This window comes from Hypanus sabinus, chromosome 12 (assembly GCF_030144855.1).
Source record: "Hypanus sabinus isolate sHypSab1 chromosome 12, sHypSab1.hap1, whole genome shotgun sequence".
NCBI classification, from domain to species: Eukaryota; Metazoa; Chordata; class Chondrichthyes; order Myliobatiformes; family Dasyatidae; genus Hypanus; species Hypanus sabinus.
In genome coordinates this window covers 100,003,291-100,025,389 of record NC_082717.1, presented here as the reverse complement: position 1 = coordinate 100,025,389, position 22,099 = coordinate 100,003,291, and the positions used below count along the sequence as shown (strand labels likewise).

Sequence of the window (22,099 nt, the reverse complement as noted above, 5' to 3'; positions counted from 1 at the left end):
AGAGCTATATATCATTCTGAGAGGCCTAGAGAGGGGAGAGAACCAAACTTGACTTCCCACGGTAGGGGTGTCTGAAATTAAAAGGCATAAGTTTAAGGTGAGCAGAATAAGGGATCTGAGCCATTCATGGAGGCAGGAATAATATTTAAGAGGGATCTGTCCAGGTATGTGAATATGCAAGGCTTGGAAGAATATGAAATTAATGCAGGCAACTGGTTAATATAGATCAGGGGTTCTCAGCCTTTTCTGTGCCATGGACAAATACCATTATGCATGGGGTCTGTGGATTCCAGGTTGGGAACTCCTGGCAGGGATAAACATAAAAGGGCCTATTTCTATGCTGTACAAATCTTTAATTAATTTAATTCTTTTCTGTAATCATTAAATTTGGATTACTACCATAGCAGTGCTTTCCTAAATAACTCCATCCACCTGGGCATGCCAACATCTTCTTAAGAGGACTGAAAATTCGCAAATGTCACTGCACTCTTTAAGAAGGGAGGGAGGCAGAAGAAAGTTGGCCTGACTTCAGTGGTTGGGAAGATGGTGCAGTCCATTATTAGGGATGAGGTTTCGGGGTACAAGGAGGTATATGAAAAAATAGGCTGAATTCAACATAATTTCCTTGAGGGGAAATCTTGCCTGACATTTCTGTTGGAATTCTTTGAGGAAATAACAGGTAGGATAGACAAAGGAGTTTTCCGAAGACCAGTGACAAGGTGTTGCATTTGAGGATGCTTAGCAAGATAAGAGTCCATGGCTTACAGAAAGGATACTAGCATAGATATAGGGTTGGCTGACTGGCCGGAGGCAAAGAGTGGGAATGAAGAGAGCCTATTCTGGTTGGCTGCTGGTGTCTAGTCGTCAGTTTGGATAATGGAATTGTTGGCTTTGTGACCAAGTTTGCAGACAATACAAAGATAGTTAGAGGGCCAGGTAGTGTTAAGGAAGTAGGGAGTCTGCAGAAGGATTTGGACAGATTGGGAGAATGGGCAAAGAAGTAGCAAACGGATTATAATCTTGGGAAGTATATGATCATGCACTTTGATAGGAGGAATAAAGGTGTACACTATTTTTTAAACAGGGAAAAAATTCAATGATTTGAGGTATGAAGGGAGTTGGAGTTCTAGTGTAGAATTCCCTGAAGATTAACTTGCAGATTGAGTTAGTGGTAAGGAAAGCAAATGCAATGTTAGCGTTCATTTTGAGAGGACTAGAATATAAAAACAAGAATGTGATGCTGAGTCTTTATAAGGCATGGACATGCATAGGAAACTTAGCAATATTACAGAACAATAACATCATTCAAACCACAAATAAAAGTTAAAATTTTATATTACCAGCTTGGATGAAAATTGCCAATTGAAAATGTAACGTAGCAGCACATGGACATAACTATGGTCCACTTACAGCCAAAATATTTGATCATTATAGGTGGAAGAAACATTGAAGAGGTGATAAGAGCTGCATAGATGACACTTAATGAGGCGAGGCCAAGGCCCTCATCACTGTTCAGACTGCTCTGTAAAACAGAAATAAAGTAAGGAGGGAAATAAGTTAAACGTAATTGATACTTTACAATACATAATACAAATTAAATGCATTCCAATTAAATAAATGAGTAAAATGGAGTGACAAAATGAGTAAAGCACACAGAAACAGGCCCTTTGGCCCTTCTAGGTTTGTGCTGAACTTTTATTATGCCTTGTCCCATGCTCGTCCCAACTACGTACTTACACAATCTTCTCTTAAATACTGCAATCAGACCCGCATTCACCACTTCCATTGGCAGCTCGTTCCTCACTACTGCCACCCTCAAGTGAAGAAGTTCCCCCTCAGATTCCTCTTAAATATTTCACCTTTCACCCTTAACCCATAACCTCTAGTTCTAGTCTCAACCTACCTCAGTGGACAAAGCCTGCTTGCATGTACCCTATCTATGTCCCTCATACTTTTGTATACCTCTATCAAATTTTCCCTCATATAACATCCTAATTCCTGTCCTCAGAACTCTGATTTATGAAGGCCAATAAGCTGTCTTTACAACCCTGTCTACCTGTGACACCACTTCCAAGGAATTATGGATCTGTATTCCTGGATCCCTTTGTTCTACACGCTCCTCAGTGCTCCACTGTTCACTGTGTATGTTGTGTTTTGGTTTGTCCTCCCAAGGTGAATGCCATCAGCCATTTTTCCGCACATTCTTCCGGCTGGTTCAGGTCCTGCTGCAAGCTTTAATCACCTTCCTCATCGTTCACTGTGACCCAAACTTGCTGATCCAGTTTTCCACATTATCATACAGATTGTTGTAGTAGATAACAACAATGGATCCAGCATCGATCCCTGTGGCAAACCATGGGTCGCAGGCCTCCCGTCAGAGAGGTAGCAATCTACTGCTATTCTCTAAGCCAATGTTGAATTCAATTTATTTCCTCATCCTGAATGCCAAGCAACTGAACCTTTATGACCAACCTCCCATGCAGAACCTTATCAAAGGCAGTCAGTATGGACAATGTCCACTACCTTTCCTTCAACAACTTCTCTGGTAACGTCCTCAAAAAACCTGTAAGATTTGTTAGCCACAACTTCCCACAAACAAAGCCATGTTCACCATCCCTATTCAGGTCCTATCTGTCCAAATACTTGTATATCTGTTCCCTTAGAACACCTCCCAATAATTTACCCACTACTGACGTCAGGCTCACCAGTCTATCATTGCCCAGCTTATTCTCAGACTTTCTTGAATAATGGAACGACATTAGCCAGCTTCAGTCCGCTGTCTCCTCACCTGTGGCTACAAACGTTTTCACCACCTCTGACTTGTTCCCTGCAGTTTCTGCGCTAACCTCCCATAAGGTCCAAGGACACACTTTGTCAGGCCCTGGAGAATTATCCATCTTAATTTTTTCATGATAGCAAGCACTTCCCCTTGTGTAATCATCTTAATAAGTCTCAAGGAGGCAAGCACTTCCAGATACAGTTTGTCACCTCACCGTACCTCAGCAGGCTCTATATCCATCTCCCAAGTAAATACAAATGCAAAAAAATCCATTTAAAGTCTCCCCATCTCTTTCAGCTCCAGGCATTGATGACAACACCGATTTCACCTCCCTAATAGATCTAGTGTCACGCTCTCTCCAGTTAGGACCTCTATATATTGAGTAAGTAAACGTTCCTCAACCCATTAGACAATTATTATCTCATTCAGTTCTTTCACAATTTAGGTCAATAAGTTGAAACCAGCTACTTTCACAACCTTATTTTTCTTGCAACAGTCTGTAATCTCTACAAATTTGCTCTTCTAAATCCTGCTGACTATTAGGATGTCTATCATATAATTCCATTAATGTGGTTGTTCCTTTTTAAATTCCTCGGTTTCACTCATTTAGCCTCAGTAGGCAAGCTCTTATTCTGTCCTTGCTGAACGTGGCTGTGACATTTTCCCCGACTGGTAATGCCACCTGTCACCATTTAATACCTCCTCCCTTTATCATGCGTAAAAACAATGGAACCCCAGAACATTGAGCTGCCAGTCCTGACCTTCCTAACGGCTACAATATCATAATTCCACATGACGATCCATGCTCTAAGCCAGGGGCTCCCAAATTTTTCTATGCCATGGACCAATCCCGTTAAGCAAGGGGTCTGTGAACGACAGGTTGGGAACCCCTGCTCTCAGCTCATCTGCCTTGCCTACAATTTTCTTTGCACTGAAATAGACATTAGTCCCACCATATTCAAACCTTCAGTTCCTGTTTTTTGTATGCGTGCTTAAAGTCTTCTGTCCCCAAAACCATTCCACGACCATGCCCTGCCACCTTCGTCCCCACCCTCCTACAACTCTAGTTTAAACCCCACCAGAGCAGCTCTCGTTAACCTTCCTGCGAGGATTTTAGCAGCGCCCCTCCACTCGAAAAATCTCCTGCGAGGATTTTAGCGCCCCTCCACTTGTTAACCTTCCTGCGAGGATTTTAGCGCCACTCCACTCGTTAACCTTCCTGCGAGGATTTTAGCGCCCCTCCACTCGTTAACCTTCCTGCGAGGATTTTAGCAGCGCCCCTCCACTCGTTAACCTTCCTGTGAGGATTTTAGCGCCGCTCCACTCGTTAACCTTCCTGTGAGGATTTTAGCGCCCCTCCACTCGTTAACCTTCCTGCGAGGATTTTAGCAGCGCCCCTCCACTCACTAACCTTCCTGCTAGGATTTTAGCACCCCTCCACTCGTTAACCTTCCTGCGAGGATTTTAGCACCCCTCCACTTGTTAACCTTCCTGCAAGGATTTTAGCGCCCCTCCACTCACTAACCTTCCTGCGAGGATTTTAGCAGCGCCCCTCCACTCGTTAACCTTCCTGTGAGGATTTTAGCGCCGCTCCACTCGTTAACCTTCCTGTGAGGATTTTAGCGCCGCTCCACTCGTTAACCTTCCTGTGAGGATTTTAGCGCCGCTCCACTCGTTAACCTTCCTGTGAGGATTTTAGCAGCGCCCCTCCACTCGTTAACCTTCCTGCGAGGACTTTAGCAGCGCCCCTCCACTCGTTAACCTTCCTGCGAGGATTTTAGCAGCGCCCCTCCACTCGTTAACCTTCCTGCGAGGATTTTAGCAGCGCCCCTCCACTCGTTAACCTTCCTGCGAGGACTTTAGCAGCGCCCCTCCACTCGTTAACCTTCCTGCGAGGATTTTAGCACCCCTCCACTCGTTAACCTTCCTGCGAGGACTTTAGCAGCGCCCCTCCACTCGTTAACCTTCCTGCGAGGATTTTAGCAGCGCCCCTCCACTCGTTAACCTTCCTGCGAGGATTTTAGCAGCGCCACTCCACTCATTAACCTTCCTGCAAGGATTTTAGCACCCCTCCACTCGTTAACCTTCCTGCGAGGATTTTAGCAGCGCCCCTCCACTCGTTAACCTTCCTGTGAGGATTTTAGCGCCCCTCCACTCGTTAACCTTCCTGCGAGGATTTTAGCAGCGCCCCTCCACTCGTTAACCTTCCTGCGAGGATTTTAGCGCCCCTCCACTCGTTAACCTTCCTGCGAGGATTTTAGCACCCCTCCACTCGTTAACCTTCCTGCGAGGACTTTAGCACCCCTCCACTCGTTAACCTTCCTGCGAGGATTTTAGCAGCGCCCCTCCACTCATTAACCTTCCTGCGAGGATTTTAGCAGCGCCCCTCCACTCGTTAACCTTCCTGTGAGGATTTTAGCGCCCCTCCACTCGTTAACCTTCCTGCGAGGATTTTAGCAGCGCCCCTCCACTCGTTAACCTTCCTGCGAGGATTTTAGCGCCCCTCCACTCGTTAACCTTCCTGCGAGGATTTTAGCAGCGCCCCTCCACTCGTTAACCTTCCTGTGAGGATTTTAGCGCCCCTCCACTCGTTAACCTTCCTGCGAGGATTTTAGCGCCACTCCACTCGTTAACCTTCCTGTGAGGATTTTAGCACCCCTCCACTCGTTAACCTTCCTGCGAGGATTTTAGCAGCGCCCCTCCACTCGTTAACCTTCCTGCGAGGACTTTAGCAGCGCCCCTCCACTCACTAACCTTCCTGCGAGGATTTTAGCGCCCCTCCACTCGTTAACCTTCCTGTGAGGATTTTAGCGCCCCTCCACTCGTTAACCTTCCTGCAAGGATTTTAGCGCCCCTCCACTCGTTAACCTTCCTGCGAGGACTTTAGCAGCGCCCCTCCACTCGTTAACCTTACTGCGAGGATTTTAGCACCCCTCCACTCGTTAACCTTCCTGCGAGGATTTTAGCGCCCCTCCACTCGTTAACCTTCCTGCGAGGATTTTAGCAGCGCCCCTCCACTCGTTAACCTTCCTGCGAGGATTTTAGCGCCCCTCCACTCGTTAACCTTCCTGCGAGGACTTTAGCACCCCTCCACTCATTAACCTTCCTGCAAGGATTTTAGCACCCCTCCACTCGTTAACCTTCCTGCGAGGATTTTAGCAGCGCCCCTCCACTCGTTAACCTTCCTGCGAGGATTTTAGCGCCCCTCCACTCGTTAACCTTCCTGCGAGGACTTTAGCACCCCTCCACTCATTAACCTTCCTGCGAGGATTTTAGCAGCGCCCCTCCACTCGTTAACCTTCCTGCGAGGATTTTAGCAGCGCCCCTCCACTCGTTAACCTTCCTGCGAGGATTTTAGCGCCCCTCCACTCGTTAACCTTCCTGCGAGGATTTTAGCAGCGCCCCTCCACTCGTTAACCTTCCTGCGAGGATTTTAGCGCCCCTCCACTCGTTAACCTTCCTGCGAGGATTTTAGCAGCGCCCCTCCACTCGTTAACCTTCCTGCGAGGATTTTAGCGCCCCTCCACTCGTTAACCTTCCTGTGAGGATTTTAGCGCCCCTCCACTCGTTAACCTTCCTGCGAGGATTTTAGCGCCCCTCCACTCGTTAACATTCCTGTGAGGATTTTAGCGCCGCTCCACTCGTTAACCTTCCTGCGAGGATTTTAGCAGCACCCCTCCACTCGTTAACCTTCCTGCGAGGATTTTAGCACCCCTCCACTCGTTAATCTTCCTGCGAGGATTTTAGCAGCGCCCCTCCACTCGTTAACCTTCCTGCGAGGACTTTAGCAGCGCCCCTCCACTCACTAACCTTCCTGCGAGGATTTTAGCGCCCCTCCACTCGTTAACCTTCCTGTGAGGATTTTAGCGCCCCTCCACTCGTTAACCTTCCTGCGAGGATTTTAGCGCCCCTCCACTCGTTAACCTTCCTGCGAGGACTTTAGCAGCGCCCCTCCACTCGTTAACCTTACTGCGAGGATTTTAGCACCCCTCCACTCGTTAACCTTCCTGCGAGGATTTTAGCGCCCCTCCACTCGTTAACCTTCCTGCGAGGATTTTAGCGCCCCTCCACTCGTTAACCTTCCTGCGAGGACTTTAGCACCCCTCCACTCATTAACCTTCCTGCAAGGATTTTAGCACCCCTCCACTCGTTAACCTTCCTGCGAGGATTTTAGCAGCGCCCCTCCACTCGTTAACCTTCCTGCGAGGACTTTAGCGCCCCTCCACTCATTAACCTTCCTGCAAGGATTTTAGCACCCCTCCACTCGTTAACCTTCCTGCGAGGATTTTAGCGCCCCTCCACTCGTTAACCTTCCTGCGAGGATTTTAGCAGCGCCCCTCCACTCGTTAACCTTCCTGCGAGGATTTTAGCGCCCCTCCACTCGTTAACCTTCCTGCGAGGATTTTAGCAGCGCCCCTCCACTCGTTAACCTTCCTGCGAGGATTTTAGCGCCCCTCCACTCGTTAACCTTCCTGTGAGGATTTTAGCGCCCCTCCACTCGTTAACCTTCCTGCGAGGATTTTAGCGCCCCTCCACTCGTTAACCTTCCTGCGAGGATTTTAGCAGCGCCCCTCCACTCGTTAACCTTCCTGTGAGGATTTTAGCGCCGCTCCACTCGTTAACCTTCCTGCGAGGATTTTAGCAGCGCCCCTCCACTCGTTAACCTTCCTGCGAGGATTTTAGCACCCTCCACTCGTTAACCTTCCTGCGAGGATTTTAGCAGCGCCCCTCCACTCGTTAACCTTCCTGCGAGGACTTTAGCAGCGCCCCTCCACTCACTAACCTTCCTGCGAGGATTTTAGCGCCCCTCCACTCGTTAACCTTCCTGTGAGGATTTTAGCGCCCCTCCACTCGTTAACCTTCCTGCGAGGATTTTAGCGTCCCTCCACTCGTTAACCTTCCTGCGAGGACTTTAGCAGCGCCCCTCCACTCGTTAACCTTACTGCGAGGATTTTAGCACCCCTCCACTCGTTAACCTTCCTGCGAGGATTTTAGCGCCCCTCCTCTCGTTAACCTTCCTGCGAGGATTTTAGCAGCGCCCCTCCACTCGTTAACCTTCCTGCGAGGATTTTAGCGCCCCTCCACTCGTTAACCTTCCTGCGAGGACTTTAGCAGCGCCCCTCCACTCGTTAACCTTCTTGCGAGGATTTTAGCGCCCCTCCACTCGTTAACCTTCCTGCGAGGACTTTAGCAGCGCCCCTCCACTCGTTAACCTTCCTGCGAGGATTTTAGCACCCCTCCACTCGTTAATCTTCCTGCGAGGATTTTAGCAGCGCCCCTCCACTCGTTAACCTTCCTGCGAGGATTTTAGCGCCCCTCCACTCGTTAACCTTCCTGCGAGGATTTTAGCAGCGCCCCTCCACTCGTTAACCTTCCTGCGAGGATTTTAGCAGCGCCCCTCCACTCGTTAACCTTCCTGCGAGGATTTTAGCGCCCCTCCACTCGTTAACCTTCCTGCGAGGATTTTAGCAGCGCCCCTCCACTCGTTAACCTTCCTGCGAGGATTTTAGCAGCGCCCCTCCACTCGTTAACCTTCCTGCGAGGATTTTAGCAGCGCCCCTGCACTCGTTAACCTTCCTGCAAGGACTTTAGCGCCCCTCCACTCGTTAACCTTCCTGCGAGGATTTTAGCGCCCCTCCACTCGTTAACCTTCCTGCGAGGATTTTAGCGCCCCTCCACTCGTTAACCTTCCTGTGAGGATTTTAGCGCCCCTCCACTCGTTAACCTTCCTGCGAGGACTTTAGCAGCGCCCCTCCACTCGTTAACCTTCCTGCGAGGATTTTAGCGCCCCTCCACTCGTTAACCTTCCTGCGAGGATTTTAGCGCCACTCCACTCGTTAACCTTCCTGCGAGGACTTTAGCAGCGCCCTTCCACTCGTTAACCTTCCTGCGAGGATTTTAGCGCCACTCCACTCGTTAACCTTCCTGCGAGGACTTTAGCAGCGCCCTTCCACTCGTTAACCTTCCTGCGAGGATTTTAGCGCCCCTCCACTCGTTAACCTTCCTGTGAGGATTTTAGCGCCCCTCCACTCGTTAATCTTCCTGCGAGGATTTTAGCACCCCTCCACTCGTTAACCTTCCTGCGAGGATTTTAGCAGCGCCCCTCCACTCGTTAACCTTCCTGCGAGGATTTTAGCACCCCTCCACTCATTAACCATCCTGCAAGGATTTTAGCGCCCCTCCACTCGTTAACCTTCCTGCGAGGATTTTAGCGCCCCTCCACTCGTTAACCTTCCTGCGAGGATTTTAGCAGCGCCCCTCCACTCGTTAACCTTCCTGCGAGGATTTTAGCGCCCCTCCACTCGTTAACCTTCCTGCGAGGATTTTAGCAGCGCCCCTCCACTCGTTAACCTTCCTGCGAGGATTTTAGCGCCCCTCCACTCGTTAATCTTCCTGCGAGGATTTTAGCACCCCTCCACTCGTTAATCTTCCTGCGAGGATTTTAGCACCCCTCCACTCGTTAATCTTCCTGCGAGGATTTTAGCGCCCCTCCACTCGTTAACCTTCCTGCGAGGATTTTAGCAGCGCCCCTCCACTCGTTAACCTTCCTGCGAGGATTTTAGCAGCGCCCTTCCACTCGTTAACCTTCCTGCGAGGATTTTAGCAGCGCCCCTCCACTCGTTAACCTTCCTGCGAGGACTTTAGCGCCCCTCCACTCGTTAACCTTCCTGCGAGGATTTTAGCAGCGCCCCTCCACTCGTTAACCTTCCTGCGAGGATTTTAGCAGCGCCCCTCCACTCGTTAACCTTCCTGCGAGGATTTTAGCGCCCCTCCACTCGTTAATCTTCCTGCGAGGATTTTAGCACCCCTCCACTCGTTAATCTTCCTGCGAGGATTTTAGCACCCCTCCACTCGTTAACCTTCCTGCGAGGATTTTAGCACCCCTCCACTCGTTAACCTTCCTGCGAGGATTTTAGCGCCCCTCCACTCGTTAACCTTCCTGCGAGGACTTTAGCAGCGCCCCTCCACTCGTTAACCTTACTGCGAGGATTTTAGCACCCCTCCACTCGTTAACCTTCCTGCAAACCATCACGTTTGTACAGTCACCCCTTCCCTGTAGGAGGGCCCAAAAACCTGGTGCACCATCTCCTTTGTCATATGTTAAACGGATTTATCCTCAGTAGCGTGTGGCACAGGTAGCAACCCTCAGATCACCAGTCTGGCAGTCCTGTCCTTTAACTTAAAGTTACATTAATAATACCTGTACTTTGAACCCTGAGATTCATCTTTTTACAGACAGCCACAAAACAAAGAAACATAATGGAACCCATTTAAAGAAAATCCCCACGCAAGAAGACCATCAGACGTACAGGGGAAAAGAAAAAAGAAGAAATAGTGCAAACTGCGTAAAGCGAACAAGTTGTGCACAGAACATTAAATACCAAGCCACTGAATCCACAGAAGTGAGCCGGCGACCACGACCCGCAGAGGCAGGCGAAGCTGGTTCAGGAGCCGATAGCCGTGGCTACGGCCACTGAGTCAGGCCACCATCGAGATCCGCACCGAAGTCCCTCGGTCGAATTGCACAAGCAGTGCAGCACATTAAACATCAAACCCTCGTGCTGCCGAGGCAGCTGAACATGGGGGCCAAGGCTTGAGAACCTTCCAGCAGCAGCAGTAAGAGGGAGAGGTAGGACCTAGCATCCTGAACCTGCTGTGCGGGACCTCGTCACCCTTCTTGGCTGTGTCGTTAATACCGAGCGGACCCCTTTTACAGCCATTGACTTGATCTGAGAGGTGCCTGATTCTTGCACCCGGGAGGTGACATACATCTGGGAATCGCGTTCTTGCCCACGGAACCAGATACCCGTTCCCCTAACCAATGAATTCCCTATCTTTACTGTCACGTCTTCTCCTCCCGTCTGAACCACAGAGCAGAGACCTGTCACAGCACTCTTCCCCTGGTAGGCTCCCCCACCTCCCTAACTGTGTCCAATAGAATCAATATATTTAAACTATTTAATAATGAAAATACAGGTCTAGGAAAAATTCATACACATATCATGGCTGATCTTATCCACACTGCATGTGTCAGATCTGTGTTCAGTAACAGAACAGTTAACAGGCTGCTCCGAATTAATACACAACATTCTACTCACTGGGGGTGCACATTCACACAAAACTAGCAGGACACAACAAGCACTGGCAAGCCAAGTCATTTTTAATCCTTCCTTCTCAAAACATAACAGTATGTTCAGAAAATGTTCTGTAGCATTTTTATATTTTAGAAAAACTAATGTCTTTAGTCATCAATTTTTCGGATTATACCAGCCATATGGAAAAATATAGACAATAGACAGTAGGTGCAGGAGTAGGCCATTCGGCCCTTCTAGCCAGCACCTCCATTCACTGTGATCATGGCTGATCATACACAATCAGTACCCCGTTCCTGCCCTCTCCCCATATCCCTTGACCCCGCTATCTATAAGAGCTCTATCTAACTCTCTCTTGAATGCATCCAGAGACTTGGCCTCCACTGCCTTCTGGGGCAGAGCATTTCACATATCCACCACTCTCTGGGTGAAAAAGTTTTTCCACATCTCTGTTCTAAATGGCCTACCCCTTATTCTGAAACTGTGGCCTCTAGTTCCAGACTCACCCATCAGCGGGACCATGCTTCCTGCCTCCAGTATGTCCAATCCCTTAATAATCTTATATGTTTCAATCAGATCCCCTCTCATACTTTTAAATTCCAGTGTATACAAGCCCAGTCACTCCAATCTTTCAACATATGACAGCCCCGTCATTCCGGGAATTAACCTTGTGAACCTACACTGCACTCCCTCAATAGCAAGAATGTCCTTCCTCAAATTTGGAGACCAAAACTGCACACAATACTCCAGGTGGGGTCTCACCAGGGCCCTGTACAGCTGCAGAAGGACCTCTTTACTCCTATACTCAATTCCTCTTGTTATAAAAACCAGCATGCCATTAGCTTTCTTCACTGCCTGCTGTACCTGCATGCTTGCTTTCATTGACTGATGTACAAGAACACCTAGATCTCGTTGCACTTCCCCTTTTCCTAACTTGACTCCATTTAGATAGTAATCTGCCTTCCTGTTCTTGCCACCAAAGTGGATAACCTCACATTTATCCACATTAAACTGCATCTGCCATGTTATAGAGGCCATGTTGTCATTTAAAATTTTTTTTAAAGTGGGTTTTTAGTATGCTGACAAATATTTTTCAAGGATCAAATTTTGGGTACAAATGCAGACAGAGCTAAGAATTAAGTTGTACCACACAGAGGCAAAATTCATAAGGGTGAAGAATGCAGGACTGAAAGTCCTGTGTTTAAGTGTGTGTAGCATTCAGAATAAGGTGGATGAACTTGTGTTGCAATTAGAGGTTGGTCATGTGACATTGTGGGCATCACTGAGTTGTGGCTGAAAGAAGGTCATATTTGGAAGTTTAACATCAAAGGATATATTTTGTATTGAAAGGACAGTCAGGAAGGCATAGACAGTGGTGTGGCTCTGTTGGTAAGAGGTGGAATTACATTTTTGGAAAGAGGTGACATAGGTATTGAATCTTTGTGGGTGGAGTTAAGAAACTACACGGATTAAAAAAATTATGGGAATCATATACAGGTCTCCAAATAGTAAACAAGATGTGGAGTTGAGATTGCAAGGGGGGCTGGAAAGGGCATATAAAAAGGGTAATGTCACAATTCTGATAGGGGTCTACAAAATGGAAGGGGATTGGGAAAATCAGCTTAGTGTCAGATCACAAGAGGGAATCTGATGAATGCCTATTATAGCTGCTTTTAGAGCAGCTTGTGCTTGAGCCTGCTTGGGGAAAGGCTATGTTAGATTGGGTGTTGTGTAATAACCCAGATCTTATTAGGGAGCTTAATGTAAAGGAACCTTCAGGAGCAAGTAATTATAATATGATTGAATTCACACTGCAATTTGAGAGGGAGAAGCACCAGTCACATGTATCAGTATCATAATAGAGTAAAGGGAATTACAGAGGCACGAGAGAGGAGCTTGCCCAGGTGGATCGGAGGAGGATACTGGCAGGGATGATGGCAGAATAGAGATGGCTGAAGTTTCTGGGAATAGTTCAGGATAGATACATCCCACAGAGGAAGAAGTTCTCAAATGGCAGGGCTAGGCAACTGTGACTGACAGGGGAAGTTAAGGACTACATGAAAACCAAGGAAAGGGCATATAAGGTAGCAAAAGTGAATGGGATGTTGGATGATTGGGAAGCTTTTAAAATTCAACAAAAGGCAACTAAAAAGCTATAAGGGAAAAGATGAAAGATGAGGGTAAACTAGTCAAAAATATAAAGAAGTATACTAAAAGTTTTTTTTCAATTATACAAAGAATAAAAGGAAGGTGAGAGTTGATGTTGGACCACTAGAAAATGATGCTGGTGAGGTAGTAATGGGGGGGGGGGGAGTGGCAAATGAACTTAATAAGTACTTTGCCTTAGTCTTTACTGTGGAAGACCCTAGTTGTGTGCCAGATTCTGTGTGTGTCAGGGAGCAGGAGTGAGTGCCATTGCTATTACAAAGGAAAAAGTGTTAGGCAGACTGAAAGGTCTTCAGGTGGATAAGTCACCTGGACCAGATGGACCACATCCCAGAGTCCTGAGAGAGGTTGCTGAAGAGATAACAGATGTATTGGTCATGATCTTTCAAGAATCACTTGATTCTAGCATGGCCCTAGAGGACTGGAAGGTTGCAACTGTCACTCCACTCTTTAAGAAGGGAGGAGGGCAACAGAGAGGAAATTATCGGCCAGTTAGCTTAACCTCAGTGGTTTGGGGAAGTGCTGAAGTCTATTATTAAGGATGAGATTTTGGGGTAATTGGAGACTTAGTGATGAAACAAGCCAAAGTCAGCATGGTTTCTGTAAAAGGAAATCTTCCCTGATAAATCTGATGGGATTCTTTCAGGAAGTAACAAGCTGGGTGGACAAAGGAGAGGACAAAGGAGAGGTAGTGGATGTCATTTACTTAAATTTTCTGAAGGCATTTGATAAGGTGGCGCACACGGGGCTGTTTAACAAAATAAAATCCTATAGTGTTACAGGAAATATACTGGCGTGGATAGAGGGATAGTGAGAGGGCAGGTATATGGGGTTGAATGAGATCCGGGATCAGCCATGATGAAATGGCAGAGTTTGATGGGCTTAATCGTTGGAGTGGATTGAGGCAGAGTGGGTCGGCTTTGGCTCAATCAGGCTTCGGAGAGAACAGGCAGAGGCTAAGTTTGAACGGGGCACAACTGCGCAAGCGCGTGAAAGTTGCCCCGTGAGGCAGCGGGAGAATTTAAAAAGCGAGCAGAGGCTGAGTCCGAGATTCACTCCAGGTGAGGCAAGGCCGGGTAAGCTCCTTTAATTAATCTAATTAGCTCAGGAGTAGGTAATGGAGGCAGCAGTTAGGGCAGTCGAGTGCTCCGTTTGCAGTACGTGGGAAGTCAGGGCAAGTGCAATTTTCCCTGATGACTACACCTGCAAAAGGAGCAACCAGCTGCAGCTCCTGACAAACCGTGTTAGGGAACTGGAGCTGGAGCTGGATGAACTTCGGATCATTCGGGAGGCAGAGGCAGAAATAGACAGGAGTTTCAGGAAGATAGTCACCCCTAGGAGTCAGGAGACAGGTAGCTGGGTGACTGTCAGGAGAGGGAAGGGGAATAGACAGAATGAGCAGAGCACCCCTGTGGCCGTTCCCATCAACAATAAGTATACCGTTTTGGATACTGTTGGAGGGGACGACCTACCACGGACAAGTTGTAGTGGTTGTATCTCTGGCACCGAGACTGGACCCTCAACTCAGAAGGAAAGGAGGGAAAAGAGGAGAGCAGTAGTGATAGGGGATTCGATAGGGGGACAGATAGGAGGTTCTGTGGAAGAGATCGAGAATCCCGGATGGTCTGTTGCCTCCCTGGTGCCAGGGTCCACGATATCTCGGATCGAGTTCTCAGTATTCTCAAGAGGGAGGGTGAGCAGCCAGATGTTGTGGTCCACGTAGGGACCAATGACGTGGGTAGGAAGAGTGAGGAGGTCCTGAAAGGTGAGTTTAGGGAGCTAGGTGCCAAGTTAAAGGACAGGACCTCCAGGATAGCAATCTCAGGATTGCTACCAGTGCCACGTGCAGTTGGATTTAGAAATAGTAAGATAGCACAGATCAACACGTGGCTGAAGACATGGTGCAGGAGGGAGGGCTTCAGATTTATAGATGATTGGGCAGTTTTCCAGGGAAGGTAGGACCTGTTCCGATGGGACGGTTTACAACTGAACTGGAGGGGGATAAGTAGTCTTGCAGGTAGGTTTGCTAGAGAGGCTCCAGTGGATTTAAACTAAGTACAAGAGGGGAGGGGAATTAGTGTGTAGGAACAGATGTATGGGAGAAGGAAGAAAAAGAAGACAGTAAAGTTCTTTGTACTGTTAGAGATAAACAGAGAGGAAGAGGTGGACAGTTTCTTAAATGCATCTATTTTAATGCTAGGGGCATTGGAAGAAAGGTGGATGAGCTTAGAGCATGGATTGATACCTGGAAATATGATGTTGTAGCTATTAGTGAAACATGGTTGAAGGAGGAGTGTGATTGGCAACTAAATATTCCTGGATTTCATTGCTTCAGGTGTGATAGAATCGGAGGGACAAGAGGGGGAGGTGTTGCATTGCTTGTCAGAGAAAATATTACAGCGGTGCTCTGGCAGGATAGATTAGAGGGCTCGTCTAGCGAGACTATTTGGGTGGAATTGAGAAATGGGAAAGGTGTAGTAACACTTATAGTGGTGTATTATAGACCACCTAATGGGGAGCGAGAATTGGAGGAGCAAATTTGGAAGGAGATAGCAGATATTTGTAGTAAGCACAGGGTTGTGATTGTGGGAGATTTTAATTTTCCACACAAAGACTGGGAGGCCCATACCGTAAAAGGGCTGGATGGTTTGGAGTTTGTAAAATGTGTGCAGGATAGTTTTTTGCAGCAATACATAGAGGAACCAACTAGAGAAGGGGCAGTGTTGGATCTCCTGTTAGGGAATGAGATAGGTCAGGTGACGGAGGTGTGTGTTGGGGAGCATTTTGGGTCCAGTGATCACAATGTCATTAATTACAATATAATTATGGAGGAGGATAGGACTGGACCCAGGGTTGAGATTTTTGATTGGAAGAAGGCTAACTTTGAGGCGATGCAAAAGGATTTAGAAGGAGTGGATTGGGACAATTTGTTTTATGGGAAGGATGTAAGAAAGAAATGGTGGTCATTTAAAGGTGAAATGCTGAGAGTATAGAATCTTTATGTTCCTGTTAGGTTGAAAGGAAAGGTTGAAAGTTTGAGAGAACCATGGTTTTCAAGGGATATTGGAAACTTGGTTAGGAAAAAGAGAGATATCTACAATAAATATAGACAGCATGGAGTAAATGTGGTGCTCGAGGAATATAAAGAATGTAAGAAGCATCTTAAGAAAGAAATTAGAAAAGCTAAAAGAAGATATGAGGTTGCTTTGGCAAGTAAGGTGAAAATAAATCCAAAGGGTTTCTACAGTTATATCAATAGCAAAAAGATAATGAGGGATAAAATTGGTCCCTTTAAGAATCAGAGTGGACAGCTATGTGTGGAGCCAAAAGAGATGGGGGGGATTTTGAACAATTTCTTTTCTTCAGTATTCACTAAGGAGAAGGATATTGAATTGTGTAAGGTAAGGGAAACAAGTAGGGAAAGAGGAGGAAGTACTAGCACTTTTAAGGAATATAAAAGTGGATAAATCTCCAGGTCCTGACAGGATATTCCCTAGGACCTTGAGGGAAGTTAGTGTAGAAATAGCAGGGGCTCTGACAGAAATATTTCAAATGTCATTAGAAACAGGGATGGTGCCGGAGGATTGGCATTTAGCTCATGTGGTTCCATTGTTTAAAAAGGGTTCTAAGAGTAAACTTAGCAATTATAGGCCTGTCAGTTTGATGTCAGTGGTGGGTAAATAAATGGAAAGTATTCTTAGAGATAGTATATATAATTATCTGGATAGACAGGGTCTGATTAGGAACAGTCAACATGGATTTGTGCGTGGAAGGTCATGTTTGACAAATCTTATTGAATTTTTTGAAGAGGTTACGAGGAAAGTTGACGAGGGTAAAGCAGTGGATGTTGTCTATATGGACTTCAGTAAAGCCTTTGACAAGGTTCCGCATGGAAGGTTAGTTAGGAAGGTTCAATCGTTAGGTATTAATATTGAAGTAGTAAAATGGATTCAACAGTGGCTGGATGCGAGATGCCAGAGAGTAGTGGTGGATAACTCTTTGTCAGGTTGGAGGCCCGTGACTAGTGGTGTGCCTCAGGGATCTGCACTGAGTCCAATATTGTTTGTCATATACATTAATGATCTGGATGATGGGGTGGTAAATTGGATTAGTAAGTATGCAGATGATACTAAGATAGGTGGCGTTATGGATAATGAAGTAGGTTTTCAAAGCTTGCAGAGAGATTTAGGCCAGTTAGAAGAGTGGGCTGAACAATGGCAGATGGAGTTTAATGCTGATAAGTTTGAGGTGCTACATTTTGGTAGGAATAATCCAAATAGGACACACATGGTAAATGGTAGTGCATTAAGGAATGCAGTAGAACAGAGTGATCTCGGCATAATAGTGCATAGTTCCCTGAAGGTGGAATCTCATGTGGATAGGGTGGTGAAGAAAGTATGTTGGCCTTTATAAATCAGAGCATTGAGTATAGGAGTTGGGATGTAATATTAAAATTGTACATGGCATTGGTAAGGCCAAATTTGGAGAATTGTGTACAGTTCTGGTCACCGAATTATAGGAAAGATGACAACAAAATAGAGAGAGTACAGTGAAGATTTACTAGAATGTTACCTGGGTTTCAGCACCTAAGTTACAGGGAAAGATTGAACAAGTTAGGTCTTTATTCTTTGGAATAAGGTTGAGGGGGGACCTGATAGAGGTATTTAAAATTATGAGGGGGATAAATAGAGTTGACATGGATAGGCTTTTTCCATTGAGAGTAGGGGAGATTCAAACAAGAGGACATGAGTTGAGAGTTAGGGGGCAAAAGTTTAAGGGTAACACGAGGGGGAATTTCTTTACTGAGAGAGTGGTAGCTGTGTGGAACGAGCTTCCAGTAGAAGTGGTAGAGGCAGGTTCGGTATTGTCATTTAAAGTAAAATTGGATAGGTATATAGACAGGAAAGGAATGGAGGGTTATGGGCTGAGTGCGGGTAGGTGGGACTAAGTGAGAGTAAGCATTCGGCACGGACTAGAAGGACTGAGATGGCCTGTTTCCATGCTGTAATTGTTATATGGTTATATGGTTAATGACCTAATTCTGCTCCTTTGTCTTGATTAAATATCGAGATGGATATTTAATAGCTGAACTTTTCATTAAGAATCCATCCAGGAGGAGGAGGTAACACGAGGAAATCTGCAGATGCTGGAAATTCAAACAACAACACAAACAAAATGCTGGTAGAACACTGCAGGCTAGGCAGCATCTAGAAGGAATTATAGATGGGGAGCCGCGAGAGAGGGTTTCACTGAACTCCCGACGAAGAGAAGATTTAAACTTCTTCAGTGTAGGCATCACTGGCAGAGGCTTCGCAGTAGTGAATTTAAAGAGCAAACACGAAGAAATCTGCAGATGCTGGAAATAGAAGGAATTATAGAAGAGGAGGTGTTTGCTATCCTGAGGCAAATCAGGGTGGAGAAATCCCCAGGTTCTGACGTGTTCCCTTGGACCCTGAGGGAGGCAATTGTAGAAATTGCTGGGGCCCTAACAGAGATAGGTAAATCATTCTTAGCGACAGGAGAGGTACCAGAAGATTGGAGGATAGCCAATGTTGTTCCACTGTTTTAAAAAAAGCTCTAAATGTAAACCAGGAAGTTATAGATCAGTGACGTCAGTTGTGGGAAAGTTATTGGAAGATGTTCTAAGGGACCAGATATATAAGTATTTGGATGGATGTGGACTGATTAAGGATAGTCAGCATGGTTTTGTGTGTGTTAGGTCATGTCTAACCAATTTTATAGAGTTTTTGAGGAAGTTACCAGGAAAGTTGAAGAAGACAAGGCAGTGTATGGGATCTGCATCAATGGAAAAATGGGCTGAAAATGGCAGATGGGATTTAATGCAGACAAGTGGGAGGACCAACCAGAGTAGATCTTACACAGAGAATGGTAGGGCACTGAGGAGTGTGGTAGGAGAAAGGAATCTGGGAAGAGAGGTCCATAATTCTTTGAAAGTGGCATCGCAGGTAGATAAGGTTGTTAAGAAAGCTTTTGGCCTACTGGCCTTCACAAATCAATGTATTGAATACAGGAGGTGAGATGTTCTGTTGAAGTTGCAAAAGACATCGATGAGGCCTAATTTAGAGTATTCTGTGCCCTTTTGGTCTCTACCTATAGGAAAGATGTAAATAGAGTTGAAAGAGTACAGAGAAAATTTAGAAGGATGTTGCTAAGTCTGGGGGACCTGAGTTATAAGGAAAGATTGAATAGGTTAGAACTGTATTCCTTAGAACGTAAAAGACTGAGGGGGTATTTGATAGTGGTATGCAAAATTATGGGGTTATAGATAGCATTAATGCAAGCAGGTTTTTTCCCACTGAGGTCAGGAGTTACGGGTGAAAGGTTAAAAGTTCAGAGGGTGATGAGAGTGTGGAATGAGCTGCCAGTACAAGTAGTGCATGGGAGCTCAATTTCAAGGTTTAAGAGAGATTTGGATAGATACGTGATGGTAGGGGTATGGAGGGCTATGGTCCCGGTGCAAGTTAATGGGAGTAAGGAATTTAAATGGTTTTGGCATGGATTAGATGGTCTGGAGAGCCTCTTTCTGTGCTGTACTTCTCTATGACTAGCTGGCTAACTTGAGTCTGTTGAGTGAGTGATGTTTGTCGCCTCCCTGGTATTTCATGGTTGGGATTGATGAACTTTAATTAGGTTATCCATTAGCTACTAATGGAATTTACGTCATTAAGTTAAAAAAGTGAGAAAGTCATTCAACCATGAACAATTACTTATGAAATACAGCTTTACAATTCAAGCTTAGTACAGAATCTGCAAGGAACTAAACAAATAGAGAATTAAAGCCCTTACATGTGTGAACAGTAGGATAAAAGGGTGGAAAGGGTTACCATATCAACTGATGACTAAAAACGGTAAAAACAAAACTCAGAGAATTTTATGCAATAAACCATAAAATGATGGAAGTATTTGCAGGCTGGGCAGCATCTGTTGGGGGAGAAAAGTATTGATATTTTCAGTTGATGAGCTTTCATCAGAATCAGAGAAAGAGGTAAGAGGAAGGGGAGAAATTACTTGAAGTTAGAGATATTGACCTTAACACTGATAGGCTGGAGGCTACCCAGACAGTATATGAGTTGTTTCTCCTCCAACCTGAGTTTGGCCTCATCATGGCAGTAGAGGAAGCTTTGAGCCAACATGCTAACTGCTAGCTAATAACTTGCAGGAACAATGACATTGTCCCTCAAGGTTTTAGGTTAAAGGCCCCACCTGCTCATTCAAGAGGGTATAGAAGGAGATGTCTCTAGGGGGACATGTTATTTGACTAACTTGTGCCTGAGGAAGACAGTTGGGTTTACCACTGAAAGATCAAAGGATAGTATGAATGGGTTTGAAAACCAGTCACAAAGCTTCTGTAGTCAGTTATGAACGATATGTCAGGATGGAAATGGGAAGTAGAATTAAAACGGGGGTCACCAGAAAATCATGCCTGTTGTACTAGATGAAGGTGCTTGACGAAGTGATCCTCCAATCTACGATGGGTCTCACCGATGTAGAAAAGGTGAAACCTGGAGCATCAGATGCAAAAGATGACTCTGACAAACTCGCAGGTGAAGTCATCTCACCTGAAGGGACTGGGACCCTGAATGTAGGTGAGGGAAGAAGTGAATGAGTAGGTGTAGCAGTTGTCCCACTTGCAAGAATAAGTGCCAGGAAGGAGATCAATGGGGAGAAATGAGTGGACAAGGGAATCAAGTAGAGAGCAATCCCTGTGGAAAGCAGAGAGTTGTAGGGAGGGAAAGATATGCTTAGTGGTAGGATCCAGTTGGAGTTGGCAGACATCACGGAGAATGAGTAGCTGGAAATGGAGGGCTTGTGTAGTGGTAGTTAAGGACAAGGGTAAAATATTAGCTATTACCATGCTTAATATGGCAGCATGGTTTGAAGAAGCAAGTAGTTCCTTAATGAACCTCTTTTTTTAAAAAAAAAAGCCTGAATACTTAATGGAGATGAAAGAAGCATCTTCGGTTCTGTCCACTGCAAATTCTTCCCCAAAAACCTTTAGAAATGTTGTGCTGACATTGTCACTGGAATGAACCTTTAAAATGCTGATAAACCTAAAAATTTCTATCATCAAATTTGCTTTGTATAAAGATGGTCAAAGATCACAGAATCTATGAATTGGTGGAGTCGTGGAATTACGACAGAATAAAGGGCCGAATGGCCTACTCCTGCACCTATTTTCTATGTTTCTATAAAAGATAGGCAATTTGCATGATTGATTACGTAGAAAAAAGAATCACCCAATGTATTTTATAAAACAAGGTGTAATTATGTGTGTGCTCTGTTGAATTGTGTAAAGATAAGTGTGAGGCAGTTACAAACAAGATGACAGGTATTCTTGATGTCTAGGATTCCCCTCCTGTGGTCACATGGTGCAGAATGCACAATGGCTGCAAATTCATGACAAGTTCAAGTTCAAAGAAAGTTTATTATCAAATTACATCTGTATCACTATATACAACCCTGAAATTCATTTTCTTGTGGGCATACCCAGTAAATCCAAGCAACATAATAGAATCAATGAAATATCGCACCCAACAGGATGGACAAATGGCCAATATGCAAAAGACAACAAGCTGTGCAAATAGAGAATAAAAGAAATAATAATAATAATAAATAAATAAGCAATAAGTGTTGAAAACATGAAATGAAGGGCCCTTGAAAGTGCATCCATAGGTTGTGGAAACATTTCAATGATGGAGCAAGTGAAGTTGATTTAAATTATCCCCTTTGGCTCAAGATTGAGGGGTAATAACTGTTCCAGATGGCATGGGCCCTGAGGCTCCTAAATATTCTTGCTGATGGCAGCAGTGAGAGGAGAGCATGTCCTGGGTGGTGGGGGTCCCTGAAATGGATGCTGCTTTCCTCCGACAGTGCACCTTGTAGATCTGCTCAATGGCGGAAGGGTTTTCCTGTGATGGACTGGCTGTATCCACCACTTTCTCCAGGATTTTCAGTTCAAAGGCATTACTGTTTCCATACCACACCATGATACAACCAGTCAGTGTACACTCCACCGCACTAAACAAGACTGAAGAACAAA

General features: G+C 45.7%; 1 protein-coding gene across 1 annotated transcript in view; it reads right to left on the bottom strand.

The window, feature by feature from the left end:
- unc93a (unc-93 homolog A) overlaps nucleotides 1–22,099 on the bottom strand; it is a 60,193-nt gene that overhangs the window by 27,186 nt on the left and 10,908 nt on the right. Inside the window, exon 2 of the mRNA XM_059986544.1 lies at nucleotides 1,341–1,522. Coding sequence (XP_059842527.1) covers nucleotides 1,341–1,522 — 182 coding nt within the window. The remainder of the gene's footprint in view (nucleotides 1–1,340; nucleotides 1,523–22,099) is intronic.